Source organism: Erinaceus europaeus, chromosome 16 (assembly GCF_950295315.1).
Source record: "Erinaceus europaeus chromosome 16, mEriEur2.1, whole genome shotgun sequence".
NCBI lineage: Eukaryota > Metazoa > Chordata > Mammalia > Eulipotyphla > Erinaceidae > Erinaceus > Erinaceus europaeus.
This window is the reverse complement of record NC_080177.1, coordinates 28,913,035-28,939,378: the sequence shown is the minus strand read 5'-3', so window position 1 is coordinate 28,939,378 and position 26,344 is coordinate 28,913,035. Positions and strand designations below refer to the sequence as shown.

Sequence of the window (26,344 nt, the reverse complement as noted above, 5' to 3'; positions counted from 1 at the left end):
GCTGTACGTTTCCGTGATGTGGTGCAACTGTGATGCTTTCAGCAGTAAGGGAACAACAGCTGAGTAATAGAAACAAAGCTCCAATATTGTGTTGTCAGACAGCCAGGCTTCTCAGTTCACCCAGCAATCTGACTGCTGGATATATGGATAAAGTAATGGCTAAATTAGGGGAAGACTGTGGTGATAAATTCACAACAGCCAAGTTTTTAAGGAGCTAATTTAATTTATTTTTCCCTTTTGTTGCCATTGTTGTTTATCATCATTGTTGTTATTGATGTTGTTGTCAGATAGGATAGAGAGAAATGGAGAGAGGAGGGGAAGACAGGGGAGAGAAAGATAGACACCTGCAGACTTGCTTCACCACCTGTGAAGCGACCCCCCCCTGCAGGTGGGCAGCTGGGAGCTCAAACTGGGATCCTTAGGCTGGTCCCTGCGCTTTGCGCATGTACACTTAACCTGCTGCACCACCGCCCAGCTCCCCTTAAGGAGCTAATTTATAATAAAATTGCCTGTGTAGTATTTGCCATGGAACTCACACTTCCTCTTAAAGAGAAATCTCATTTCGACACCAGGGTTTTCAGTTAGGAGATGAGATTGGGTAATGAGCACATTATTATAGTAATTAGTTGGTAGTGTTCTCAGGGCATGTTCCATTTAGCTATAGAACCACTCTTTAATGTAGAAATAACAGCTAAACAAAACACCACCCTTCTACTCCTGTGCTTTCTTCATTCATTTATCCAGTCTTCAGGTACTGAGGACCTGCTTTGTGCCAGACACTGTGGTAAATGCTGGGATTATGTTCTGAGCAAAGAAAAGATATTCACTCTTATAGGGGAGCAATTATGCAAATTAATAAACAGGAGCATATTAATGTGTCAGATTGGTGGGATAAAACCAGATAAATAGCAAATCAAGAATATTGCAGTAAAGCATGCATAGATAATGGAACGGCTAGTAGGCTACTTTTGATTGGGTCATCTCTGGGAATGTTTACATAAACTGAAACTCAACTGACAAGAAGGACAAATCTGAGGAGTCTATCAGACAGGGGGACTCTAAAGCTAGCCAGATGGGAACAAGCTTAACAAAGCCGAAGATCAAAAAGATGGTTAGTTATGAGGGGGTTGGGCTATAGTGCAGCAGGTGAATTGCACATGGCACATAAGGATCCCAGTCGAGCCCCTGGATCCCCACATGCAGGGGAGTCACTTCACAAGCAGTGAAGCAGGTCTGCAGGTGTCTGTCTTTCTCTCCCCCTCTCTGTTTTCCCCTCCTCTCTCCATTTCTCTCTGTCCTGTCCAACAACAACAACAGCAATAACAACAACAACAAAGAACAAAAATGGGGAAAATGGCCTCCAGAAGCAATGGGATCGTAGTGCAGGTACTGAGCCCGAGCGATAATTCTGGAAGCAAAAAAAAAAAAAAGGCTAGTTATGACTAGAATTCAGCCAGTGAGGCAGTTTTGATAGGGAATGAATTTGTGAAACAGTCTTGGAAGAACATTTTGTAGGTAAAGTGTGATAGCTGTTGTACCATCTGCACGGAATAAAACTTGAAGACTTAGAGTAGGGATGAAGACTTTTCAGTTGGAAGAGGGGCAGCACAATTTGTGTGTTTAACAGATCCTCCAGTTGCTGTGAGGATGGTGGGTTGGAGAAAATCCCAAGGAGAAACAAGTATACCAGTGTATTACAGATAACTCCGAAGTTCTGGGGGTCGACAGGGCTCACTCAGGATGTTCTTGCTTAGGGTAATGCAGTGGGGGCTATTCTTGTAGGATAGGAGTGAGCTGATTTGTTTTGTTTGTTTTTTTTGTTACACATAATAAGTTCTCTTAATTCAAGAGTTTTTAAGGCTCATTACAACACAGCAATATAATTTCTCATATTAGTAAGATGCATCCTCGTTGAAAGCCAAGAACACATCAAATATCATTCAATATCCATCCTTAAAAAGTTTTGTCACTAGTCCATTGCACTATCCATTGTACTACAGAGCCACCTAACCATCCTTAAAAAGTTTCAAAGGACAAATCCACAATTATAAGATGTTATTTAAGGTTTGTTTATCCCCGTTCATTGTGAGAGAGACCAGACCACCAGTTCTGGCCCAAGGATTACACTTAGGTTCTCACATACGCAAGTCCTGTGATCCACCTGTCTAAGTCACCTCCCGAGCCATGAAGATGTTTTTTTTTCTTTTTCTTTTTTTATTTATAAAAAGGAAACACTGACAAAACCATAGGATCAAAGGAGTACAACTTCACACAATTCCCACCACCAGAACTCCATATCCCATCCCCTCCCCTGATAGCTTTCCTATTTAACCCTCTAGGAATATGGATATTCTAGGAATATGGATAGGTCACTGTGGGATGTAGAAGGTTGAAGGTCTGGCTTCTGTAATTGCTTCCCCGCTGAACATGGGCCTTGACAAGTCGATCCATACTCCCAGCCAGTCTCTCTCTTTCCCTAGTGGGAAAGGGCTTTGGGGAAGCAGAGCTCCAGGACACATTGGTGGGGTTGTCTGTCCAGGGAAGTCTGGTTGGCATCATGCTAGCATCTGGAACCTGGTGGTTGAAAAGAGAGTTAACATATAAAGTCGAACAAGTTGTTGACTAATCATGAACCTAAAGGCTGGAATAGTGCAGATGAAGAGTTGGGGGGAGGTCCTCCATTTTGTAGATAGCTAGTAGGCATATTTTAGTTATATTCCAAAGGGCCTGTAGTTATACTTGTGTTTTTGTTTGTTTGTTTATTTTGACTGAACTTGAAATCTGATAGGCAGGTGGATCCTAATTATTGTCTGGAGAGGTGGTGTCATGGCTGGCAGAAGGACCAGAAAGCTGGATCAGGGAAGAGAGCAGCTAGGGGTCTGGGGTAAACTGATTCTTGTACTATGATGGTAACAAAGATTTGCTTTTTATTTCACATCTAATATTTTGTCATTATTTTCTTAATGCTCTTAAACTAATTTATCCTATAGGCTTAATGTATGAAGTGTGTTTTTATCTTTTAACATTATATTTATTTATTTATTTATTTATGAATTGAGACAGAAAAAAAGAAAGGTAGTGGGGAGATAGAGAGGAAAGATGAGTAGTGAGGGAGAGGGGGAGGGAGGAAAAAGAGAGACACTGATAGCACTGCTTCACAATTCATGAAGCATTCTACCTGCAGGTGGGGTTAAAAGTGTGCTGACCAGGGAGTCGGGCAATAGTGCAGTGGGTAGAGTGCATGTGGTGTGAAGCACAAGGACCAGCATAAGGGTCCCAGTTCGATCCCCTAGCTCCCCACCTGCAGGGGAGTCGCTTCACAGGTGGTGAAGCAGTTCTGCAGGTGTCTATCTTTCTCACCCCCTCTCTGTCTTCCCTGCCTCTATCTAACAGTGATGACATCAATAACAACAACAATAAAACACAGCAAGGGCAACAAAAGGGAAAATAACTAAGTAAATATAAAATAAATAAAAAGAGTGTGCTGACCGAAGGCTTGAACCTGGTTCCTCACGTACTACAATATGTGTGCTTTACCAGATGCGCCACCTTCCAGCCCTTATATTTGGTGCCCCCCCTTCATGGTTCTAGTGATTACACTAAAAATCTTTACTCCTACTAGTTCTTGCGAATTAACTTGAGAACACATCATATAGTAGTATTTTGTCTATTCATTGCAAAATATTAGCTTTTGTAACGTGTGTGCTCAGCCAGGTGTACCATTGCGCCTGGTCCCCCAAAAATATTAGCTTCTGTATGAATAAGTGTGTGTTTACATTCCAACAAGATTTGTTTAATTTGTGTCTGACATTTAAGAAAAACTAAGAAGGAATTACATTTTGAACACACCAGAGGTTAAGCTATTTTTTTTTTCTTTTTTGTTTCAGAATAAAGAAGTTCGTTTTCAGAGATGGCAGCCCACCTATGCACTAACCATAGAAGCTGGGGAGAAGTTACAGAACACAAGCACAACTGACATGGAAACTAAAGAGTTGCTTAACACGAGAATCCATCACCTTCAGGACAACTGGAAGGACACAAAGCTCCAAGTAGGGGAGATGATTAAGCAGCTACAGAGCACAGTCGAGGTAACCTCACCCTTTACCTTCCCATGCACAAGCTGTTAAGTACAGGACCTAGAATTATTGTTTGCTTCATAAAGAGAGGAGGAATTTTAGGAAATCACGGTATTGTGAATTTTCCAAGAAACCCTGAATCCTGCTATTCCATGAATCACACCTATGACCAAATGGAAAAAGAAAAATTACACCATTTAAAAAGTTCAGTGCTGACTGGACAGTGATGCACCTGACTGGGCACACAGATGACCATGCACAAGGATCCATATTCAAGACCCTGGCCCCCACCTGCAGGAGGAAAGCTTCACAAGAGCTGCAGATGTTTCTGTCTATCTGTCTCCCCCTCCCCGCAATTTCTCTCGGCCCAATCCAGTTAGAAAATAATAACAAAAAAAAAAGAAGAAGAAAAGAAAACAATAATGGTGACCCAGGAGGTGGCACAGTGACTAAGGCACTAGACTCTCAAGCATGAGGTCCCAAGTTAGATCCTCAGCAACACATGTACCAGAATGATGGCTGGTTCTTTCTTTCCTGTCTCTCCTATGAATAAATAAATAAATTCTTTTAAAAAAAAGAAAGAATAACGATAAATACAAAAAAATAAAATGAGAAGCTCAGTGTCAAGCATATAATGAAGTTCTGTTCTATGTTTGCTTTTATGGGACAGGAAACTTAACAGATGTTCAGTTGAAGAGTCAGCTCACAAAACTAATCTTCCACATATATGGTCTGACTTCCAGTATAGTATAGGAAAATAAATAAACCTTCCTGTTCTGCTCTCACTAGAGAATGCACTTTTCTCCACAGGTAAATCTCCCAGATAATTTATGATATACCATTTAAATAAAAATATTTTGGGGCCAGGAAATAGTTCACCCAGTAGGGTGCAAGTATTACTATGCAGGGTTTCAGGCCCAAATCCATATGGGAGCAGTGTGGGGCCAGGAGAGTCTCCACAGAGAGTGGAGTAGTCCTATATGTCTGACTCTGCTTCTCTCTCTCTAAAATGAAATGAAAAAAAAAAAAAAAAAGGAAAAGGAAAGAAAAAGCTGGCCCTGGAACTAGTAGAAAATGTTTAGTTTTAGGTCGTTAGTGGGAACATTACTTAGTTAGGCTAAAATACACATGTTATTACCCATGACTCTAAGCTGCCTTGAACCAATGACCCTACGTTGCTTTGCTTTTTTGAATTCTTATGTCAATTTCTGCTTTTTATTACTGTGTGCAAACTCTTTGCTATTCCTTCTAGTCCAGTCTGGCCCCTATCTATTGTCATGCACCAAAACCAGATAACCAAGCTTATCAGAGATGTTGTTCTAAATGTAGAAGAAATATCTGCTGTGTTAAGATCTGAGCATCTCTCTTGTGAATAAAGTCTCTGAATTCTCTTTTCTATACAGTCTATGTGAAATTCATTAGCTAGCAAACATCTGCTGAGCCCAATTCATTTGCAGAAAAAAGTAATGATGGCAGATACGATTAAGGGTTTGCTAAGAGAAGGGAAGGCTAGTTCCATTTCTCTCTTTACTTTCTTCTTGGTTCTGTTTCAGAGAATGGATGTTGCTAGGTAAACAGCCTCTTCATTGGGCCAACCCTATTTCATTTAGGTAAAAAGAAAGTACTTGAGAATAGATGTGTTTAATTTTCTATTTTAGTAACCTGAGGAATGAAAATTCTCTCCGATGAATCATTTATAATTGAAAATTGAATTGAAATGAAACAAAATTGAAAGTGCAGGCAGCTATTTGTCCATTCATAATAAACTTTAATGAAAAAAGAGATAAGATCATCTAGGTTTGCACAGTGGCAGTATCGTAGCCAATGAGGTTTATCCGAGGCATGATTATTGCTAATTAAAAACTTTTCCCAATACCCTGGCAAGGTAACTGCAGTCTTAGACTGCTTCTAGCCACATATACTTGGGCCAGCCAGTTTTTTGAGCCTCAGTTTTCCAACCCTCAGTGTGGTAATAATGTTTGCTATGTCTGTCTCCGAAGGTCATTGTAATCATGAGATAATAGCATTGAAAATCCTTTATAAGAAGTAAAATCGTTTGAGTAGAAAGTGGAAGTCAGAGCAGTGGTAAGGAATGGAGAGTGAAGCTTGATTGTGAAAGGGTCTATAAAGCCAAGCTATTTCTGGAAGGGTAAGAAAGAGCAGAAGGATCACATTAGAAAAGAAGACAAGAAAAGTGGTTGAGTGCTTTTTCTTTCTGATGCTATGATAGCATATTCCAAGACTAAATGAAAAGAATTAATCCTTATAGTAGCCTTTCAAATGTGAACTTCATCCTTTTTTTTTTTTTAATTACAACCAGGGCTATTACTGGGGCTTTAAGCCTTTGCTGCTCTTGGTGGCTTATTTTATTTTATTTTTTTTAATATATAATTTGAAAGGACAGAGAAGCTGAGATGGGAAAGGGAAGTAGAGAGTGAGAGAGAAAGAACTGTTTCACCACTTGTGAAGCTTCCTCCTCTGCAGGTGGGGAGCTGGGGCTTAAACCCAGGTGTGTGCTCAGCCAGGTGTTATACCTCTCAGTCCCCTCAAATGTGAACTTCTACAGAATCAAAATAAAGATCATATTATAGAGATCAGGGACATGGGGGAGGATGAAGAAACATTTCAAATCACAAGATAACCCAATGGCTGAAATGGGCCATGACTAAAACTAGAAATGGCCAGAAGGATAGTTCACCTCGGAAGGTGCTTGCTTTGGCTAGTTTGCCAACCCAGGTTTGAGCTTGTCCACCACTTCACTGGAGGAAGCTTCAACTATGTCATTCCCTCTCTCCCTCTATCTTGTCTGTCCCCTGCTATCTAAAAAAGTTAGCCTGGAGTGATGATGAAGTCCCAGACAACAACAACAAATCAAGCCACACTTACACAGTTTGCTCTCTTAGACAAGGCCACAGCCTGCTCAAAACAAGAAGTGGGGTTTCTGTGTGATTTACAGAAGTATGTTTATTCAAGAGAACAATTACATGGTGTAAATAAGTTATTCTGTTTCTACAATTCATTCTTAAACTGAAATTGTAAAAACTATTTTCAAATAGACCTGGGACCAATGTGAAAAGAAAATCAAGGAGTTGAAAATTCGACTGCAAGTTTTAAAGGCACAAAGCAAAGAGCCTCTTCCAGAGCTTCATGAGGACCTCCATAAAGAAAAAGAGTTGATTAAGGTATTGAAATCTAAAGTAGTGCTCCAGATAACAGCTAGGCTATTTTCTAAGAAGTTCAAGTGTTTGCCTTTCTTTTTTTTTTTTTTTTTTTTGTTGAAATGGAGTTCTCATAGATAGTCGGAGAGCATTCTCTTGTCGTTTAACAAACACAGCATTCTAATCTTTCAAGGAATTAGAACCAGCATACTTTGCAGATTTTGTATGAAGAAGAGAAAGATTTTTACAGAAATGTATTTCCTAGGATCTTGTGACTTTTTCTCTTTCTATTTCTCTGTGATATGAGATCTAGCCTCTGAGATTACACTGATATCAGCTCCTCTGAAGAATAACATAGTCTTTGAGACAAGGGTGATCATGTCTGAGTAAACAATTCATGTTTTTATTTTATTTTTTATATTTATTTATTATTCCTTTTGTTGCCCTTGTTGTTTTTTATTGTTGTTGTGGTTATTATTGTTGTTGTTATTGATGTCATCATTGTTAGATAGGACAGAGAGAAATGGAGAGAGGAGAGGAAGAGAGAGAGGGGGAGGGAAAGATAGACACCTGCAGACCTGCTTCACTGCCTGTGAAGCAACATCCCTGCAGGTGGGGAGCTGGGAGCTCAAACCGGGATCCTTATGCGGGTCCTTGCGCTTTGCACCACCTGCACTTAACCTGCTGTGCTACTGTCTGACTCCCACAATTCCTGTTTTTAAATCTCACAGGGACAGGTAAAATATCTCACTTGGATAGTGCACAGCTTGCTATGTCTGTTAACCAAGTTTAAGATGCTCTCTCCCCCACCCCCACTCACCACTGCATTGACAGAAGCTTCTGTGCTCTGAGGTCTTTCTCTCTCTGTCTGTCTCTATCTAAAAAAGAAGAGATAATAGATTTTTAACTTAAACATACCCTTTTGTAAAACTTTCCAAGTAGCCTTCCTAGTAAATATCAACCTAGCAATAATTCCTGGATATTTTAGCAGATGACAGACAAATTTGTGGATAGGAATTTGGATCATTAAGATTCTTAGGATTTTCAATTTCATTATCTCATGATTATAATGACCTTAGGAGACAGACATAACAAATATTATTATCACATTTAAAGTTAGAAAACAGGCTCAAGAAACTGAGTGCCAGAAATGAATGTCTTTCTTTCTGCATTGTAAAAATTTCTAACATACGGGAGTCAGGCAGTAGCGCAGCAGGTTAAGCACACGTGGCAGGGGAGTCGAGTCGCTTCACAGGCGGTGAAACGGGTCTGCAGGTGTCTTTACCTCCCCCTCTCTGTCTTCCCCTCCTCTCTCCATTTCTCTCTGTCCTGTCCAACAATGACGACATCAACAACAACAATAACTACAACAACAATAAAAAACAACAAGGCCAACAAAAGGGAAAATAAATAAATATAAAAAAATCTTTAAGAAATTTCTAACATACTAAAAAGTCTAGCATAAAAAGAATATGACCAGGAGCCAGGCACTGGCGCACCGTAAGCACAGATAACACCATACAAAAGGACCCAGGTTTGAACCCCTGCTTCTCAGCTGTATGGGGGGATGCTTTGCAAGTGGTGAAGCAGGTCTGCAACTGTCTATTTTTCTCTCTCCCTCTCTATCTCCCCTCCTCTCTCAATTTTTCTCTGTCTTGTTAATGGAAAAGAACCACAGGACTCATAGTGCTATAATGGAGCCCCAGTGATAACGCTGATGGCAATAAAAATAAAGAATATGGGGGGTCGGGCGGTGGCGCAGTGGGTTAAGCGCATGTGGCGCAAAGCGCAGGGACCGGTGTAAGGATCCCGGTTCGAGCCCCCGGCTCCCCACCTGCAGGGGAGTCGCTTCACAGGCGGTGAAGCAGGTCTGCAGGTGTCTATCTTTCTCTCCCCTTCTCTGTCTTCCCCTCCTCTCTCCATTTCTCTCTGTCCTATCCAACAACGAATTGCGTCAACAAGGGCAATAATAATAACCACAACGAAGCTACAACAAGGGCAACAAAAGGGGGAAAAAAATGGCCTCCAGGAGCGGTGGATTCATGGTGCAGGCACCGAGCCCAGCAATAACCCTGGAGGAGGAAAAATAAAAAATAAAAATAAAAATAAATAAAAAATAAATAAAGAATATGACCAACTGCCTTGCAATCAGTGCCCAGCTGACAAAATAAAAAAATTATAAGTCCAGCTGAAATGGATATGGTCTCTGAGGTATTATCTCCCTTCACCAGTCACAGGAGTATCATCACATTTTTTTCATCTGTTTTATAATAGTTTTGTTTTTGAGATTATCTTGGTTTATAAGACTATAAATGTTTTTAGAAATCCAATTTCTCATCTCTTCAAAATGTATTATCATATCTCAGCCACCACCAAAACACCAGCATCCCTCCCTCAAAGTATGCTGGCACCCAGCCCTTACTCTAGTCTCCTTAATAACCTCAGTTCTACAGGCCGAGTGAGACCAAAGGCTATTCTCCATTGACCTTACTTGTTCCCTATGCTCTTGTTTCTTCTTTCACTCAGAGAGAGAGAATTCAGGTATTTCGTTTTTACATATGTCACTTTAGTATTTTTTTTATGGGGCTTACTTTGTGTTAGTGAATTTGTTTAACTATTGTTTGTCTGAAAAATCCATGACTCCTTCAAGCCTGATTGATGACCTAGCAGGATAAAATATCCTTGGGTGAGTATTTTTCCCATAAAAAGCTCTCAAAATGTCCTGGTAGTCTTATTTATGGTGTGGCTCTTTATAGGTGTGTCCTTGATTCTGTCTGTTCCATTTAATATTCCCTCTTTATCTTTGATCTTTGCCATTGTAATTACTATGTGTCTTGCTGAGTTTAGGTTGGATTTATTTTATTTTATTTTATTTTATTTTATTTTATTTTATTTTACTGGGGATTTTAAAGCTTTCTGTAGTAAAAGGTCTATCTCTGTCAGTTACTTCAGGTAAAAACGCTCTCCTTTTCCTCCTCTTTTTTGCCAGACTTTTATAAACTTTTGATACTCTGATGGAATGAAATGGTTTCTCTCTGTAGCTACATTACTAGGAAGTTGAGTATTTTTTCGTGTTCATTGCTCCTTCAGACCTACCCTTTTACAAAATGCCTTTTTATAGCCTTTAATCACTCATCTGTTGGAATGTTGTCTTTTTCTTATGAATTTGAAGTAGCTGCTTGTTTATTTTAAATACCACTGTGCTGTTAATGTTGAAAATTTCTCCTTCCCATTCAGAACTTGGATTTCTATTTTTTACTTTTTTTTATATACATATATTTATTTATTTGATAGGACAGAGAAAGAAATTGAGAGAGGAAAGAGGAGCAAGAAAAAGAGACACCTATAGCACTGTTTCACTACTCTTAAAGCTTCCTCTCTGCAGATGGGATCTGGGTATGTGAACCCAGGTCCTTGCACATGGTAACATGTGTGCCAACACCCAACCTTCTGGATTTCCATTTTTTCTTAGTACTTCTGGTTAAACAAAAGATTGTTATTATTTTAATACAATTGGGTTTATCAGTGTATTTACTTATGATCTTTTGCGGGGAGAATATTGAATACTAAAGACACAAAGATGCATTCCTGTATCCTAAAAGGGTTTTTGTTTGACTTCCTTTTTTAACAAAGCACTGCTTAGCTCTGCTTTATGCTGATATCAGGGATTGAATCTAGGACTTCTGGTACCTCAAGCATGAACGTCTGTTGTGTTACTGATAGTGCTTGCTGTCTCCCCAGCCCTCCTTATGAAAGTTTTTAAGTTTTGCTCTTGTTTTTGTTGTTGTTTTTAACCCCGAGCACTGCTCAATTCTAGTTTATGGTGCTGCCAGGGCTTGAACCAGACTTCAGAACCTCAGGCAAGAAAGCTGTTTTTTGTTTGTTTGTTTTTCCTCCAGGGTTCTTGTTGAGGCTCAGTGCAAACACTACAAATCCACTGCTCCTGGAGGTCATTTTTTCCATTCCATTCACTAGGACATAGAGAAACAGAGAGGAGGGAGAGATAGAGAGGAAGAGATAAAATAGACACCTGCAGACCTGCTTTGCTGCATATGAAGCTTCCCCCCTGCAGATAGGGGAGCCAGGGTCTTGAACTCAGATCCTTGCATGGTTCCTTGTACTTCATACTTTGTGTGCTTAACTAGATGTGCCACTGCACTGTGATCAAGGAAGCTGTTTTGTATAACCGTTATGTTTTCTCCCTGGTCCACATTTTATTTTTTATATGCACATCTTCATTCACTGAAGAATTGAGGTTAGCATATTTTAAGGTAATCATCTCTTTTTTTCCTTTACTCCTATGATAACCAGATGTCTAGGAGTCTATTTATTAAATAATCCAGTGTTAAATATTGTATTAGTTTGTATGCATGATTTGTCCCCTGATTCTATTTCAATTATTGATATCTACTTATCTCAGATTTTTATATCAAATTATCTAGAGTGCTGTGTTTCATTATAACATGTTCATTTCAGATGTGATTTATGTCCATAACTTGTTCTTGCACTTTAGTATGGATACTTTGGGTCCTTTTTAAAAAATATTTATTTATTTATTCCCTTTTTGTTGCCCTTGTTGTTTTATTGTTACAGTTGATGTCTCGTTGTTGGATAGGACAGAGAGAAATAGAAGAGGGGAAGACAGAGAGGGAGAAAGACAGACACCTGCGGACCTGCTTCACCACTTGTGAACCGACTCCCCCTGCATGTGGGGAGTGGGGGCTTGAACCTGGATCTTTACGCTGGTCCTTGCGCTTTGTGTCACATGTACTTAACCCACTGCACTACCACCCGACTCCCACTTTGGGTCTTTTATCTTTGCAACTTCTAGAACTTCCTTAACTTTTGTTAAATAGTAGGAAAGTCCTCATTAGAGTTATAATGGCATTATGTAGAATTTATAAGTAAACTTGGTGAAGATTAATATCATCTTGGCATTGGGTAATTCTGTTCCTGACTATATTGTATTTCTCCTTTGGTCTTGTTTAGTGATTTTCAATGTTCTATAATTGTCTTTATGTAGTATTGTATATTTTAGACTATTTTTTTAAATTTTTTATTTAAGAAAGGATTAATGAACAAAAACATAAGGTAGGAGGGGTACAACTCCACACAATTCCCACCACCCAATCTCCATAACCCACCCCCTCCCATGGTAGCTTTCCCATTCTCTAGCCCTCTGGGAGCATGGACCCAGGGTCATTGAGGGTTGCAGAAGGTAGAAGGTCTGGCTTCTGTAATTGCTTCCCCGCTGAACATGGGCGTTGACTGGTCGGTCCATACTCCCAGTCTGCCTCTCTCTTTCCCTAGTAAGGTGTGTCTCTGGGGAAGCTGAGCTCCAGGACACATTGGTGGGGTCTTCAATCTAGGGAAGCCTGGCCAGCATCCTGGTGGCATCTGGAACCTGGTGATTGAAAAGAGAGTTAACATACGAAGCCAAACAATTTGTTGAGCAATCATGGATCCCATATTGTTGTTTTTAAAAATGTGCTGGATATATTTTTCATATTAAGTTCAAAAACAGGCAAATTAGGCTCTCATGTCAGAAGTGGCTACTTTGGTAAAGAAGATAGATAGTTGCCTTTGCAAAAGACAAACATTGTGTAATTTTTGAGACTGCTTAAAATGCTGCCTTTTTCTAATTATACATTTCAGTTATTACTGGTGCCTATAGACGTCTACATTGCTACAACCATCTTGCTAAGCTCTTGTTAATGTGGATCATTTGCCTATATATTCTTTTGAGATGTCTATAAAAATCACTATCTACAAATAATGACTTTTTCTTTCTTTTAATTCTTAAACTTTTCCCCGTTCTCTCTACACTGGTCAGTAATTCCAGAACAGTGTTAAATATATGCATTGATAGCTAGTTCCTTTATGTCATTCCTGTTTGTAAAGAGCACAACGAAGAGTATAGCATTGCATTACTGATAGGGTATTTGCCAGTGCATGTTAGTAGATGGCTTAGTTAAGCTAAGGAGGTTTATGTCTATTCCTCATTTTCCATTTTAATCACCTCTACATCTTTAGGATTAGATCTAGACTTCATGAACAAATGAGAGCATATGGAGACATTTGGAGTTTCCTTTCAGAAGGCATAGAAACTAATACAGAATATAAACTGTAAACCTATACGGAGGAATTAGTTTCTCCAAGTATCTCACATCTCATTTTCCAGTGATATCCTGCTAGTTTCCATAGCTTCAGTATTCTGTTTCTCATTGGGAAGAGTCAGAGAGAGAGGCACTGAATCCAAGAGCACTGAGTTCACTCAACCCAAACCATATTCTGGAAGAGCCCTAGTAGCTAAGAAGTCAGTCTACGATGGTTTTTATCACCCCTGAGTCACAGGAAGGAATATGTTAAACATTTGTTCTGTCTAAGCTTTACTTTCCTCCTTAGGAAATTGCATTGCCATTCCTGCCAAGTTGATGCCTGGAAAAAATTGTTTTACATCTTTATGCGTTTGTGTATGTAAATACAGATAGATAATATACTGACATTACTTTTTAAATATATTTATTTTATTTTATAGGGCAGAGGGAGATTGAAAGGGGATGGGAGATAGAAAGGGAGAAAGAAACATACCTGCAGACCTGCTTGGCCGCTTCTGAAACCCTGCAGGTGGGAACCAGGAGCTTGAACCTATGTCCTTGTGCGCTGTAATGCACACACTCAACCAGGTGCTCCACTGCCTGGCCCCAATTTACTGGCATTTCACTATTATGAAACTGCTAAAAGGGGTATTCATGCTTCTAAAACTTGTCAAATGACTAATTCTTTGTCGGGCTAGCTTCGCGAGCGGGAGAGAGAGATGACCAGGGACTCATGGCTGAGTCGTAGCAGTTCAGTCTTTAGTCATGTGGAACGCAGCGCAGTCTAAGCTATCTCTAAACACAATCTTGTCCTTATATATCCTGAGGCGGAAGAGTCAGGTCCGAAGAGGATGTACGTAAGATGGGGGTGGGGAAAAGGAAAAAGCTTGCAAAACAGTGAGGATTAAACCAATGCCCTGGAGGCAGGGCGGTGCTTAGGTAACAGTGGTTATGTAAATAGAATACAGTGTTAAGCAGGGGAATTAAACCAATGAAACAGAAGGGGTCTTAGCAGAATTTAGAAGCATACCAACAATTCTTTGAGTCAGTTTTTATTTTTTCAAGTATTTATTTTAATGAGAGACAGGTAGAAAAAGACGGGAGCTCTGCTCAGCTCAGCTCTCACTAGGGTGGTGCCAAGGACTGAACCTGGAGTCTCTAAGGCTCAGGCATGAGCGTATAGCGCTATTGCTGCCACTGGCTCTCCAGCCCGTTTTATTTTTAAAATGAGTTTTGATATGGTTCATAATTTAGAAGGCACAAAAGCCCTAAGTGAATTTTTTTTCTCCTTTTCCATAGGCACAATCAGTAGTGCTCTGTATATCTTTCCAAGGATGCATAGAGCTCCTTGAAAGGTATATATTTGTAGATTATCTTCTCATATTAATATTTGTATATGTAGGCCAGTGTGTGTGTGTGTGTATATATATACACATTCTTTCTGTCCTCTTTTCACTTAGTAGTAGTATAGTGATATGAGTCTCCACAACTCCACTGCAACTGAGTTCACAGGCAAAGATGTAAATGCTACTGTGCTGAGTAAAAGAATCCAGTCAAGTCCCAAACAACACACTCTGTCACACGGCGCTAAGCTTTATATTGTTTTCTATATGACCATTCAGGCATATTTGCAATGTAGACAATTTATCTGATTAAATTAAGTAAGGAAAAACATAGGCCATTCTACTTATAAAGTAAAAAAAAAAAAAAAAAAAAAAAAGCCAATCTGTCTTTAAGAGTTTGAGAGAACTATGGTGGTTATCTTTGGTAGGAGGCAGAGAACTTTGGTGGTGGATGTGGTATGGAGCAATACCCCTGTTATAATAAAATAACATAAAATAAAAATATGATCCAGAGGAATCGGGCTGTAGTGCAGTGGGTTAAGCGCAGGTGGCACGAAGCACAAGGACTGGCATAAGGATCCCGGTTCGAGCCCCCAGCTCCCCACCTGCAGGGGAGTCGCTTCACAAGCGGTAGATTCAGCAGGTCTGCAGGTGTCTATCGTTCTCTCCCCCTCTCTGTCTTCCCCTCCTCTCTCCATTTCTCTCTGTCCTGTCCAACAATGACAACATTAATAACTACAACAATAAAACAACAAGGGCAACAAAAGGGAATAAATAAATAAATAAATGATCCAGGAGGACATAGCTTAGTGGTAGAACACCTGCTTTCTATAGTTGAGTCCCTGGGTTTGATCCCCAGCACCACCACCATGTGAGAGCAACAGAAACAAAGCAAGCAGAACTCCATGGCTGGTAGAGCATTGCTTCACTCACCAGCTTTCTCTCCCCTTGTCTTTTCACTCTCTGTCACTACCACACTCTCATAAAAAAATAAAGAAGTAGTAGTCCGAGAGGTGACACAGTGGATAAAGCATTGGATTCTCAAGCATGAGGTCCCAAGTTCAATCCCTGGCAGGCACATGTACCAGAGTGATATCTGATTCTTTCTTTCTCTCCTCCTATCTTTCTCATTAATAAATAAATAAAATCTTTAAATAAATAAATAAATAAAATTAAAATGTACAACCAAACGAATATGTTCTCTTTTGTTACTAACTTGGAAGCAAGCTTAGAGTATTTTCATTGAAAGAATTTTTTAATGTAAAAATAATCATTGTCATCCTACTGCCATACCATTCCAAATATGCCCAATTTTGTCTGATCTCAGACACTAAGCAGGGTCAGCCCTGATTCATACTTGGATGGAAGACAAATAGCAATGGTCAACTGTAATGAACTTCCTTTCATTGTAGGATGGGGATGTAGTGGCATCTGAGGCACAACAGACAACAGACTTTTGTGCCTGAGGCTCCCGAGGTCCCAGATTCAATTTCCAGGACTACCATAAACTTACACTGTAGACTTTGCAGTATACATTGTTTGATTTCTTGCCTTTTTCACTTATATTTTATGAGCATTTGTAAACTCAGAGATACTCTAAAATCATCTTCCTTCCAAATAGTTTGAGGATTTGCCATGCACAGGGCACCATGGGGGAGATAAGGTAAACATTTAATCAATCAAAACTTTATTTTCCTCCTAGAAAAATTATATTCCAATTGTCACCAAGTTGATGCACAAAGGAATTACTTAATGTGTGTGTGTGTGTGTGTGTGTGTGTGTGTGTGTGTGTAGGGGTAGAAAGAAAAGGAGAGAGAGGTAGATATATATTAGTACACTAGGCAGTACTGGTGAACAAGATTGTCATTGGTCCCAGCCAGCATGGTACTGACAGTCTTTGGAAAGACATGTTAACCAAGAGCCCACTATATGCATACTCAGATCTATGCCAGTAACTGTAAACTTGGTATGTAACCTTGGGGCAGTAAAAAATAACAGAGGCCCAGACTCATACATGACTCAGAAAAGGTCCCTTTGAGGAATTATCTGAGATCTGAAAGTGTTTGAAGGAATTGACTAAATATATATTTCTATTTAAACTGAAGAATACACTATAGTGTATGTTTCATAGTGCATCATTGAAAATCAACTTATGTATATACTATATCAATTTCACCACTGGAAGTCCAAATCTGTCCTTCACTAGACACTTGTCCCATATGTCCTGATCCACCCAGGCCCTCCTTCCCTCTTCCTTTGTGGCAACTACTAGTTGGTCTTTTCAAAAGTTTACGTAAATATAATTTGAAAGGCATCAGATGAAGGAATAGGTAACATTTCAGTATGATGATTAATAGGAAAAGTGCACATTTGTTTATTTATTTTTATTATTTTTCACCTAGTGAAAACTGAGCTCTGGTTTATGGTAGTGCTGGGTATTGAACCTGGGATCTTGGAGCCTCAGAAAGTCTTTTGCATAACTACTATACTATCATCTCAGCCCTAAGAAATACAATTTGTTCTTTTTTCTTTCCTTTTTTCTCTTCTTTTTTTTTTTTTTTTGTTTCACCAGAGCAATGCTTAGTCTGGTTTTATAGTGGTCTTGGGAATTGAACCTGAGACCTTTGGTGCCTGCCTAATTTTAATAATATCAAGGAATCATTATACATTCTACATTTCCCTCCCCCAAATATATGAAGCATAGCACCCAAAAGATTGTAGTAAAGGTTATTTCCCTCCATCCCTCCTTCCCTAACTTCCTTCCTTCCTTCTTTCCTTCTTTCCTCCCTCCCTCCCTCCCTTCCTTTATTTTCTGAGAACACAGTTTGGCAGTATTTATTAAGAAACACAACTGTTCATATTCAGAAGTTCTTTACCTGCTAGTTATCCTGATTAGGAGGAAAACCAAGTCTGCAAACTTGTATCTGGCCGTGGATAATTTAAATACACCTCCTTACTGTGCAGGCAGCTAAGCCAGCAGGGCTTTGGTTATGCGGGGCTTCCTGGTGCCTGACTGCTAGATGAGGCTCAGGGGTCTTCAGTTTTAACTGAGTAGTTGGCCTCTGTTTTTATGTTTTTGCCTCTAGGATTTTTGCTGGGCCTTGGAGGCTGCAAGATTATACCACTCCTGGTAGACTGTTCTGTTTGTTTGTTTGCTTGTTTTTTTTTAGTCAGATAGAAGGTAAGAGACAGAGAGGGAGAGGAGAGACAAGAGACACAACAACATTGTTTTACTGCATGGTAAAGGATGACCTATCTCAGAAATCCCTGCCTCTGCTTCTAAGTTCTCTCCATTGTTATTTGGCCTAGTGAATATCCCACTACTCTCATTCATTTTGTCAAGGTTGTGAGGCTAAAGCTAGGTAAGCAGAACCTAATGACTCACTTTCTGAAAGGGGTATTTCTTAACCTCCATGCAACTTTAACAAAGAAGTTTCTGGATTATTAAGTGTGAATTCTAGTTGGCAAGTAATGAAATCATACTAAGGTAGTTGTTAAAACTCCAGAAATTGGGAGTCAGGCGGTAGTGCAGCGGGTTAAGTGAACGTGGCTCAAAGAGCAAGGACTGGGGGTTCGAACCCCCAGCTCCCCACCTGCAGGGGAGACACTTCACAGGTAGTGAAGCAGGTCTGCAAGTGTCTTTCTCTCCCCCTCTCTATCTTCCCCTCCCCTCTCCATTTCTCTCTGTCCTACCCAACAACAACAATAATTACAACAATAAAGCAACAAGGGCAACAAAAGGGAATAAATTTTTTTAAAAAACTCCAGAAATCATTTAGAATTAACACATTTTTATTGTTGCTACTCCTGAGATTGATTTCTGATGTACATGAAATAATCCATTTCAGCTTCATAGACAGATATGATGGAGACTCTTCAAATGTGCAAAAGCATCAGGAAGAAGAAGAGCAGTCAGTCTGGAGGACTCTTAAGTGTTTGGACTTTTGCCTTGCCCATGTGGTGAAAATGACCTCCTTTGTTAAGTTCTAAATTCAAAAATGTTTATAATTTAATGATTGCTTCATTTTAAAAAGCAAATGTTTTGGTTACCAGAGGAATTTTTCTGCTAGCTGGCTCTGCCAATTATTAAGGCACAATTAATTTTTTTCTTCCATCGAGTTCACCCTTTTTGAAAGTTGACTGTAACAATTTCCTTTGAGTAGAGACTGTTCTATGCTTGCCTCATAGCAAGGATGCATTCTTAGGTGCTTTTGAAAAATGGGGAGTCACATTGTATTAACTATGTTCTTACATGGTCTCAGGATTAAAGGTGGGTGGGTGAGATTGTTTCTAGACTTCAAAGATACTTTTCTCTAAATAGTCCTTAGTGAATTTAAAATAGAAGTAGTTACATAAGAATCTGAACCACCTGAAGAGATGAAACAAGTAGAAAAGTTTTCTTTCCAGAAAAGGTGAACTGACCAACCAGGACTGCAGACACCCTCCACGGGCTGTTTCTCATTCAGCACGCCCCGCCCCCTTTTTGGTCTCCCTTCCCCCAAAGTCCAATCAAAGGATTAGCCTACAGGTTTGGAAACAACAGCAGCTTGTGTTGAAGTTTTGCTTTCCTTCTAATATTTAAATGCAGGAACTAGAGAAGGCTTTGGCTAACTGGATTCAGAACTTGAAAGAACTTCACACCATGAAGGCCGACTTAAACCAGCACATTCTTGTGGAAGATGTAATGATTTTGAAGGAGCAAATAGAGCATTTGCACAGACAATGGGAGGACCTCTGCTTAAGAGTAAGTCAGTTAACTGCAGGGCACGGCTGTCCTGTAGTTTATAGAAATGTCTTAGAAGGCTAAACAAAGTTGAAAAGGAGCTTAATTTCATTGAACCAGTGGCCCTTTTCAGCTGGAGCCCAGGCTGATGCTATTCCTTTACAAGGCAGCAACATGCTTTAAAACAGATTTGACTCTTTGTTTCTCCAGCTTTAAATGCTGAGACTTGTACACTTTGAATGAGCTTTTTAAAAAGTCACCCTAAGTGTGTGTGGGGTGGGGGGGGTATGCAATTATAAGCAGTTGTATACACTGCATGCTGCTTTGTGTAAATGACAAAGACTGGTATATTAGAATCAGGAATCAGAGGAAAGGTCGGAGGTCCAACCTTAGAGTAATACTGCTGCAGGGTCTCTTCTGCCCGAGACAAACTGTTAGGTGGGCATCTGTGTCTTTTATGTGAGAACTCCTCAGTCATTCAGTTTGGAATTTGGTGTTTATTTTGGATAGCTTTTTTTTGTTTGAAGAAAAGTATCTGAGCAGCTATCTACTTATTGAAAACTGTATTGTGATTATTTTAATTTACCAGAACTACAAGGTTCAAACTGATGCTTATTTTAAGAACATAGTTTTGCCGCCAGGGAAGTAGTTGAAGGGCTAGGGCACGTGCTTTGCATGTGAGAGCCCAGGTTCAATCCCTAGCACGGAATATGACCAATGCTTTTCTCTCTCTATCTCTCTCATAGAAATAATTAGGCATTTAAATATATATATATATATATATATATACAATTCTGTAAAACAAATGTTAATCTCATTTTTGTGATGAGATTTATTTTTAAAGTTGAAATTCAGATACTTTGGGTTGCATTTTAATAAAGCTAAACACATATTTCTTGAGTTTAGTATTTAATCGTCACAGTGTACTCTTTTAGAGGTCCCAGGATTTTTATTCATATGTATATAAAGAAAAATAGAGCGTGTGAAGCATATGCTAAAAGTTAAGGTAGAAGAACAGACTGGAATCCAGATGTTCCCAATTGTTGCCATTATGAAACCAGTCAGGGGGAAAAGAAAAAAAAAAAGCCTGTATAAAATTCCGGGGCTTTAAAATGCTAGCTTAATGCCCTGAGGAATGGAAACACAAAACTTGTGTTTCGGGAATTGGTTTTTTCTTTTGTTTTGTTTTTGAGCCTTCAGAACACATATGGCTGGGTGATATTCAAACACTAGGCATTTTTGTCTGGTTGAAAAGAGTGGTGGGTCTTTTTGTACATAGTAGGAAAATCTCTGGGCACTCAACCTTTGTCTCCCCATCTCTAAAGTGAAGTGTTAAAAAGTTTACTAAGGGAGTCGGACAGTAGTGCAGCGGGTTAAGCATATGTGGCACAAAGTGCAAGGACCGGCCATAAGGATCCTAGTTCAAGCCCCCGGCTCTCCACGGGAAGGGGAGTCACTTCATAAGCAGTGAAGCAGGTCTGCAGGTGTCTTTCTCTTCCCGCTCTGTCTTCCCCACGTCTCTCCATTTCTCTCTGTCCTATCCAACAATGACAACAATAAGAATAACTACAACAATAAAACAGTAAGGGCAACAAAAGGAAATAAATAAATATTTAAAAAAAACAAAAAAAGTTTACTAAAAGAATACTTAACTGCCCTTTTCAGCTCAAATAGTAAAGATTTTTAAGATCCGGAAACCTTTTTGCATTCCTTAAATGTGTGTATTAGGTAATACATTTACACTCTGTAAGGAGAAAGACTGTGCTGATGTCAACTTAGAAGTTGTACATGTAGTAGAGCATGCTGGGTATTTTGAGGTCAGCCTGCTTACTTTCTCCTGACCAATGCTAGGTCCCATTTCCATGGTTTCCATACAAAATCATAGTTCATAATGGAAAGGTAAACTAGATGAATAAAGAACAGTATTTTTACATTTTGTTTCACTTTTTAAATAACACCTCTAAAACATTCAGGTTTGGGAGGATTTTTTTTTTTGTGGTTCTGTTTGCACTAAAATGTTAAATTTACAGTGTAATGTAGATTATATCAATAGTTTTTATAATTAGACAAATAGGACATGGACCTTAAATAGAAATAAAGACAAGGTCTTTGTTGGTGGACTCAGTTATAATTATTTTATTTACTTATTTATTTGAGACAGACAGAGAGAGAGAGAGAGACCGACCACAGCACCAAAGTGTCCTTCATGGTGGTGGGAGCTAGGCTAGAACCTGGGTTATACCCATAGCAAAGTGGTGCGCTATAGAAGCTATTTCATTGGCCTGACATGCGTGTTTTTAAAATGGGAAAGGATTTGGATGAAAAAGTTATAAATTAGCATGCAGCAAATAGCAATAAATGTGAACTGACAGAATAAGAATCGGAAGAAACTTAGCTGGTGCCTCATGTATTTATCTAACCTTTTCTGTTTCTAATATTTAATATAACCTAATAAGTATTGAATAAGTCAATCTTTTTAGTCAGCTACAGTTCACTGGTAAAAGAGCATCTGATGAAATTTTATTTTGTTGCTTTCTATGGCACTCATCAAAGGTGTAAGAAATTTATGTTGATGTTAAATCCAGGTGCTGCTTTTTGTTGTTATTGTTGTTGTTATCTTTGTTAGAGACAGCCAGAAATTGAAAGAGGAGATGATAGAGAGGGAGAGACACCTGCAATGCTGCTTCACTACTCACACAGCTTTCACCCTGCGGGTGGAAACTGGGGGCTTGAACCCAGCTCCTAGCACATTATAACATGTGCACTCAAACAGATGCACCACCACCTGGCCCTAAATCCCGGTGATTCAAAGGCAAAAACTGATGGGGCTAGCAAGACAGTGTACATGGGTATAGTGCCCCCTTTGTCATGTGCATGACCCAGGTTTGAATCCCTCACCAGATGGAGCTTCTATGCTGTGGTATCTTTCTCTTATTCCTTCTCCCTTTTCCTTCCTGATAAAAGTCAGACTGAAGGAACGGAGTCCCAGCAACCAAGAAAAATAAGTGATTTAAGTCTCTAGGGCTTCTGATTAAAATGAAATTAATAGTGGTTTGGGGTTTTCTGCCCCCCCTTTCTGAAATCTATAGTGTTTTTGGTGGAGGGGAGAGAGGAATCTGCTTTCCTTCCTGCTTTTTAAGCTGCCAAATGCATTTTTATTTCCAGGTGGCTATACGCAAACAGGAGATCGAAGACAGACTCAATTCCTGGATTGTGTTCAATGAGAAAAATAAAGAGTTATGTGCATGGCTGGTGCAGATGGAAAACAAAGTTCTGCAGACAGCAGATATTAGTATTGAGGAAATGATTGAGAAGTTACAGAAGGTAAGCAGGGGCATCCAAGAGGTGAACTTTATGACAAGCACGGGACTGTCCTTCTCACTCCCAATACAGGATAATGTGACAGATGTTTCTAGTAACATCTTAGAAACAGGACAAGTTTCTCACTATTTTTACTCCTTCCGAAAAAGAAAGATGGCTAGAATTCCAGAGATAATGGAAAGTGTGAGACATTCTAGTTGGGCTTGTTGTTATTGGTGTTGAGGGGAGTGGCTTTTTCCTAGTAAGTCTAGCCAGAAAAGGGGCTCACACCTGAAGTGTGAGTTCACACCCAGGTGAATTATGGTTTGTTCTAGTTGTTATAAAGTGCTCCTTGCTCAGAGAGCCCAGCAACATCAGGATACTTAATTTTGAAATGGTCATTAATCTCCATAAGGAAAGGTAGAAAGAACTTTTTTTAAAAGTTTTTATTTATAAAATAGAAACACTGACAAGACCATAGGATAAGAGGGGTACAGTTCCACACAATTCCCGCCACCAGAACTCCATATCTCATCCCCTCCCCTGATAACTCCTATTATTTAACCCTCTGGGAGCATGGACCCAGGGTCATTATGGGGTGCAGAAGGTGGGAGGTCTGGCTTCTGTAATTGCTGAACACGGGCACTGACAGGTCAATTTATTCTCCTAGCCTATCTCTCTCTCTCCCTAGTGGGGCAAGGATCTGGGGAGGTGGGGCTCCATGACACATAGTGGAACTGTCTGCCCTGGGAAGTCCAGTTGGCATCATGGTAGCATCTGGAACCTGGTAGAAGAGTAATGAAGCTGGTGGGTTCACATTCCATGCCTGACATCTCTGGATGCAGTCCGAAGGGAAACAGGTGATACTAGCTGTATTGATTAGGTTGTGATCAGCAGGTGCAGTATCAGTTGGTATGAATTGGGAGAAGCATGCAGGAAAGTGAACCCTGCCCTAGATCCTCAGGACTGGGAGAAATGTGGGCCTTATAGAGAAAGGGGGAGGTTCCTGCTTTCTTAGGGTTTAAGAAAGCAATAGATAGTTATATCTATAATCAAATCATTTGGCAATTGGGTTAACTGTGAATCCAATTACTAATTTTAAGTCTTAAGTGCTTAGATTGAAGGAACATACACTCAGAGCTATGGTCTATGCGACAAAAAGTTTGAGACAATCGGTCCATTTTTCCCCTCTCATAAATTTTTAGTTTGTGAGACTATAAGTTAATAGGAGTGTATATTAACACCATTCCCACCACCAAAAGTCTGTGTCCCATTCCCCCCACCCCCACCACCCCATGAAACTGAACATCTGCCCTCATCCTCCACCCAAAGATTTTTACTTTGGTGCCCTACTCCAGAAAGAACATTTTTACTTCAGTCTTCTAAAATGTCACTTAGTCAAACCTCAGGAAAACTTTACCCATATTAAGCTAATTTAATTGCCACACTCAGTTGTCCTTAACTCCTGAGAAGAGAGCTGTGAGAGGAAACCAGGGCTTTCTCATTAAGCTAACTATGGCCTTTCATTTGCCACTTGTGTCACGTGGCCATTGTTTGTAACGACTTTCTGAGGTTAGTTGCTGACAGGTGATAACTTTGTGCTGTTTTGTTTCTTTTCTTATTTATTTTTTTATTGCCACCAGGGTCAGGCCTCACACTACAAATCCTAGTGACCATTTTTTTCCTTTTTCCATTTTCCTTTTTTTTTTTTTTAAATAGGACAGAGAAATTGAGAAGGAAAGAGATAGAAAGGATAGAGGAGAAAGGTAAACACCTGCAGACCTGCCTCACCTCTAGTGAAATGTGCCCCCATGTGCATGGTAATATGTGCACTTAACTGGATGCACCACCACCAGCCCCCGTCTTTTCTGCCTTTTTATTTTGTTGTGACTGGGGTTTTAGTGCTCCAGGCTGACTTCTCAGATAGAAAGATACAAAAGCAGAGGGAGAAAGGGAAGGATGCCATTGCCGTGTGTTCTAGGCTGGGACTTGGCTTAAAGAGGCACTTTCTCAGGTTAACTGTAAACTATCTCCCCAGCCCTTAAAGGTTTTTGTTTTGTTTTTCTTTCTTTTTTTTAAATTTTATTTTAATTATCTATTTATTGGATATAGACAGCCAGAAATCCAGAGGGTTGGGGGAGGTAGAGAGATAGAGAGATAACTATAGACCTGCTTCACCACTTGCAAAGCTTTCCCCCTGCAGGTGGGGACCAGGGCTCAAACCTGGATCCCAAACCTGGGTCCTTATGCACTGTAATGTGTGCATTCAGCCAAGTGTGCCACCACACTGTCCCCTTGTTTTGTTTTTTCAATTTCAAGAGACAGCTATGTTGAGTGGTGAAGAAATCAATGAATTTTCACTAGTAATTCAGGGTTTGTGTTTTGGTACCTTTGCCAGGACTGCATGGAAGAAATAAACTTGTTTAGTGAAAACAAGTTACAGTTAAAGCAAATGGGTGACCAGTTGATCAAGGCCAGCAATACAACAAGAGCCGCTGAGATCGACGACAAGCTCAACAAAATTAACGACCGTTGGCAGCATCTTTTTGATGTCATTGGATCGAGGTAAGGGCTTAAAAGTGATCCCTACTCTCTAGTTTTAACAGCCACATGATTGCTCACGGAAGATTACGTTCTAGTATGATGCACTTTAATATTTTTCTTTAGCTTAAATTTTAATATGAAGTAAATTCAGTTGAAGTAGTCACTGGATACTAAATTTGAAAAAGAGATCTTTCTGAGATGTTTATGTGTTTTGAGAAATTCTTACTCTGCTTTAGGATTTGTATGTCCTGCCTGCAAGTTCCTGCCTGTATGTGGCCAACGCAACCAGGTCAGGGCATAGCCCTGATTTCTAGATGTGGGCCTGGAGGTCCCTCATCTCCCTCACTTCAAAAGGTTGGCACACTTAAGTGCAGGGAACTTCTGTGGGGGCTCAGCATGCCAGATCCCCTGGGGAGGACTTAGGAAACCACAAATCAAAGATATATTCTATGGTACAACCTTATTAGAAATATGGCTAATAATTCTATCCCGCCTCACAGAATGATGTTGATGCTACCCAACACTTTCATTTTTGATTTAATATAATTTATATTAATGAGCTTATAATGATTTATAAGATTATAAAATTGAAGTGCTGCTGTTCCACACCATACCCACCATTATTTTTTAATGTAAAAAGCTTAAGCTTTCATTAAATAAAAAGGAGGTGGAAGACAGAGAAGGGAACAGGCCAAAAACCCCTCCTGACACACACACAAGAGGCATACAAACAAAGGCATGAGTGAGTGAGTAAATGATAGGAAATTCAAGGGACAGATTTAATGGCAAAGAAAGGCAGCAGCCTCTGAGAGTGGGCCTGGACCAAAGGTTGAAACTTGGGCCAGGAGCAGCTTGGAGATGAGGTCCTGTACTCCTGCAGGCAGGAAGAGGGGAACTTCAGGTCTACCTTGACTGTGCACTGAAATGTCTCATTGTGTGAAGTTCTGTGTGTCCCACATGCCACCCCCTGTGCCATGTCCACCATCATTCTCACAATCTTAAAGACATTTTGGATGCTTTTTTTTTTGCAAGTTCAGGTGTTTCAATTATCTATACCTCACACATACTCTTAAATATCTCTTATCTTTAAGTTCCCCCCAGA

At 39.8% G+C, this 26,344-nt stretch overlaps 1 protein-coding gene and 1 pseudogene across 12 annotated transcripts in view; both read left to right on the top strand.

The window, feature by feature from the left end:
* The window catches only part of SYNE2 (spectrin repeat containing nuclear envelope protein 2), a 429,917-nt gene that overhangs the window by 358,511 nt on the left and 45,062 nt on the right, over positions 1-26,344 (top strand). For all 12 annotated transcript variants that reach the window (XM_060174850.1, XM_060174845.1, XM_060174844.1 and 9 more), the window contains 5 exons: positions 3,888-4,088; positions 7,133-7,258; positions 19,264-19,419; positions 22,564-22,722; positions 25,097-25,263. In XM_060174850.1, coding sequence (XP_060030833.1) covers positions 3,888-4,088; positions 7,133-7,258; positions 19,264-19,419; positions 22,564-22,722; positions 25,097-25,263 — 809 coding nt within the window. The remainder of the gene's footprint in view (positions 1-3,887; positions 4,089-7,132; positions 7,259-19,263; positions 19,420-22,563; positions 22,723-25,096; positions 25,264-26,344) is intronic.
* On the top strand, positions 5,872-6,045 carry LOC132533559 (U4 spliceosomal RNA; annotated as a pseudogene).